Source organism: Polypterus senegalus, chromosome 17 (genome assembly GCF_016835505.1).
Source record: "Polypterus senegalus isolate Bchr_013 chromosome 17, ASM1683550v1, whole genome shotgun sequence".
NCBI lineage: Eukaryota > Metazoa > Chordata > Cladistia > Polypteriformes > Polypteridae > Polypterus > Polypterus senegalus.
Window position 1 is genome coordinate 25030450 of NC_053170.1, and position 2657 is coordinate 25033106.

Here is a 2657-nt window from a genome sequence, read left to right on the forward strand (position 1 = left end):
TGCAAAATCTGGTTTTATTTATGTATCTATCGGAATGCCACACCTGGAGCACGTTATGCATTTCCAGTAGTTTGAACTGGAATTCCCTGCCAACAAGTATGAACTACAATGTCTGTTTCTGGTTTTAAGCGCTTGTATGTATTCCAAACCCACCTAAACACTTCCTCATTCCTATAATTACGTTACTGCAGTTTGATGTGCGCGTTGAACCAATAGCAGGCATTCCTTTACTAGGTCGGCCTATTTTAGTCAGGTTTTCTATTTCTATTGGCTATGGCTGCTTCTGGGCGTGTCATTTTGGTGGGCGGGTTGAAGGCGGCTTTCTCCTACTGTATAAAGGCAATGCTTTGGTTTGCAACTTATGCATTTGGCAAGACTGTTCGACGTACTCGTTGGGAGGAAATATTCATTGTGACAATTTAGAAGCGCGTGTTCAGCACCTTTATGGCTGCGTGTCTTGGCTGCTAATTTGAAAACTCTGAAGCATTATTTTTCCTCTGATTCGTTGAGTATTTTCGCCTATCAATTAAACAGGAATATACACATCATGAAGGCAATCAGTCCAGTAAGAGCTGTGAGAAGCTGCTATGAAGCAGTGTGCTGCATCTCAGAGCAGAGCCTGGCAATCGCTCGGAATAAAGCTCCGTCAGAAGAGCCCATGAGCCTTCTCTATGATATGAATGACTGTTACTCTAAGTTGAAGGAGCTGGTCCCCAGCATCCCACAGAACAAATCTGTCAGCCAGGTGGAAATCCTGCAGCACGTCATCGATTACATCTTCGACCTGCAAATCGCACTGGAGAACGAGGAGGCGACAGAAAGCGACCCAAATGTGACAATATTAAAGGCAAGTTTGATCATTTTTTTTAAACCAGCTTTTACGCGTGACATTGAATGAACGCGCGGTCTTAACCGACTGTCAATTTCAAAAGCTATGCTGTATTAATGTGAAATGTGACAATCTTTTACTTTGGTTATGTTTTATTTAAAATATTTTGGGTAGATTTTTAGATTTTTTTTTTTAAATGTTGCAACAATGTGATGCAAGCTGAGAAACGCCGTTTCTCCGGCGCCAATGTGTTATTTTTTCTATACCGTTATTTCGTAATAATCACTTAACTTTTTCCCCTTCTATCAGGCTTCAGACTTCGCTTGCGATTTTTCCACTGAAGACAGCAGAAGTTTGTGCCATTAGCAGTGAAAGTGCTGGGAGTGCATGTGGCAGGTAGGTTTAAACTGATTTGTACAGGTATATCTCAGTACTGGGATTTGGGGTTTATGTTAAGGATAATGCTGACAAGCTTGGGTTGTCTGTATTGACATTTTTTTTGTAAGGGGTGGTATGTATATTTTGCGTTTATCACTAAACAGAATTAAAAAAAAAAAAAAAACTTTCTGAAGGGAATGGATATCAGTAGGGATTCCCTGAGAAGAACAGATGTTTGTACAGAAGCAAGGGGGGATATGGGGGCTCTGCGTGTCGCCAGGAAGGCGCCACTGAGCATTTCACTGTAACCTCCCCTCCTCTCCTAGAACATGGGATACTCTGTAGCTAACTCTTTGCAGATGTATCTCTTCTGCCAATTAGCAAACATTGTGTGTGTGTGCGCTGTGTGTGTGTGCTGTGGATTTGTCGTTATCAGTTAGAGGTTAATGAAAGTTTCCTCTTGGGCGCCAGTCTGTCTGCGGACGTACCTCTGATCTGCCAAAAAAAGGAAAACTAACTCCCATTTCTTTGCCATTCAATCTGCAGGTGCGGGAGAACACGTGGTCGACTTGACTGGAGGGGGAGAGAAGGGGGGTCCGTTTGACTGCAGGGGAGAGGGTGTCTAAGGAGCCGGGATTAACCCTCTAATGACCCATCGCTTGATCGCCAGACAACCACGGCGCGTCAGTGGCCAGCACCGAATGGACATTGTGTTTTTTGTTTGAGAATAGTTTATTACATCAGCCAAAAATATATAATTTAATAACTAAATAACCCACTAGAAGACTAGAAGGTGTCTACTCTATGAAGCATCGGTTGGCCTTTTTATTTTATTTTTAAAAAGTGAACACACAGAGCACAGTGCATCTTTTAGTTTTTTATACCTTGGTTTTTTTTGGTTTTTTTTGTTTTTTTTTTTGGTGGGCCGGGGGAGATTGGGCTTTTACTTTGAGGGTGGGTGGTCGTATCTTTTTGGAAGTTCTTCTTCCAAATGTCATCAAGAACTCTAATAGAGTTGCTGCAGAAAGTTTGTAGAACACTGCATTCCTGCAAACTTGGTTGTATGCTATTAAGTTTTATAAACTTTTTATAAAAGTTTGCTTTAATGTACATTTTTTACATAATAAACTTTTTTCTTTTCTAAGATACTACCTTTTTCATGTTTTCTTAAAGTTTAGACTAACTTTTTTTTTTTTGTCCAGCTCATTCATCTGGTGCACCTAATTTCCAGGCTTACACTTTCTGAGTAAAATTCTCGAGTTAAAGGATATATTTTTGTTCTTGTGTTTTTTTTTTTTTTAACTTGTAAAGGGGTTTCTTGGATTGTAATTTTCCGTCTTGAGGACTGTACTGGAGCCACAGGCCTCCTTGAAATAATTTATAGGAAGAATAACTGTCCAGGAAATTGAAATGAAATGGGTGTAGAATCTCCGCACAGTGAAGTGAAAGG

At 40.5% G+C, this 2657-nt stretch overlaps 1 protein-coding gene across 1 annotated transcript; it reads left to right on the forward strand.

Annotated features, from left to right (window-relative positions):
- The first annotated feature begins 349 nt into the window (after positions 1-349).
- Positions 350-2353, forward strand: id3 (inhibitor of DNA binding 3). The gene is made up of 3 exons (XM_039740330.1): positions 350-847; positions 1139-1225; positions 1754-2353. Exons 1-2 carry the CDS (start codon positions 548-550, stop codon positions 1193-1195), a joined length of 357 nt encoding a protein of 118 aa, XP_039596264.1. The 5' UTR covers positions 350-547; the 3' UTR covers positions 1196-1225; positions 1754-2353.
- Positions 2354-2657: the final 304 nt, after the last annotated feature.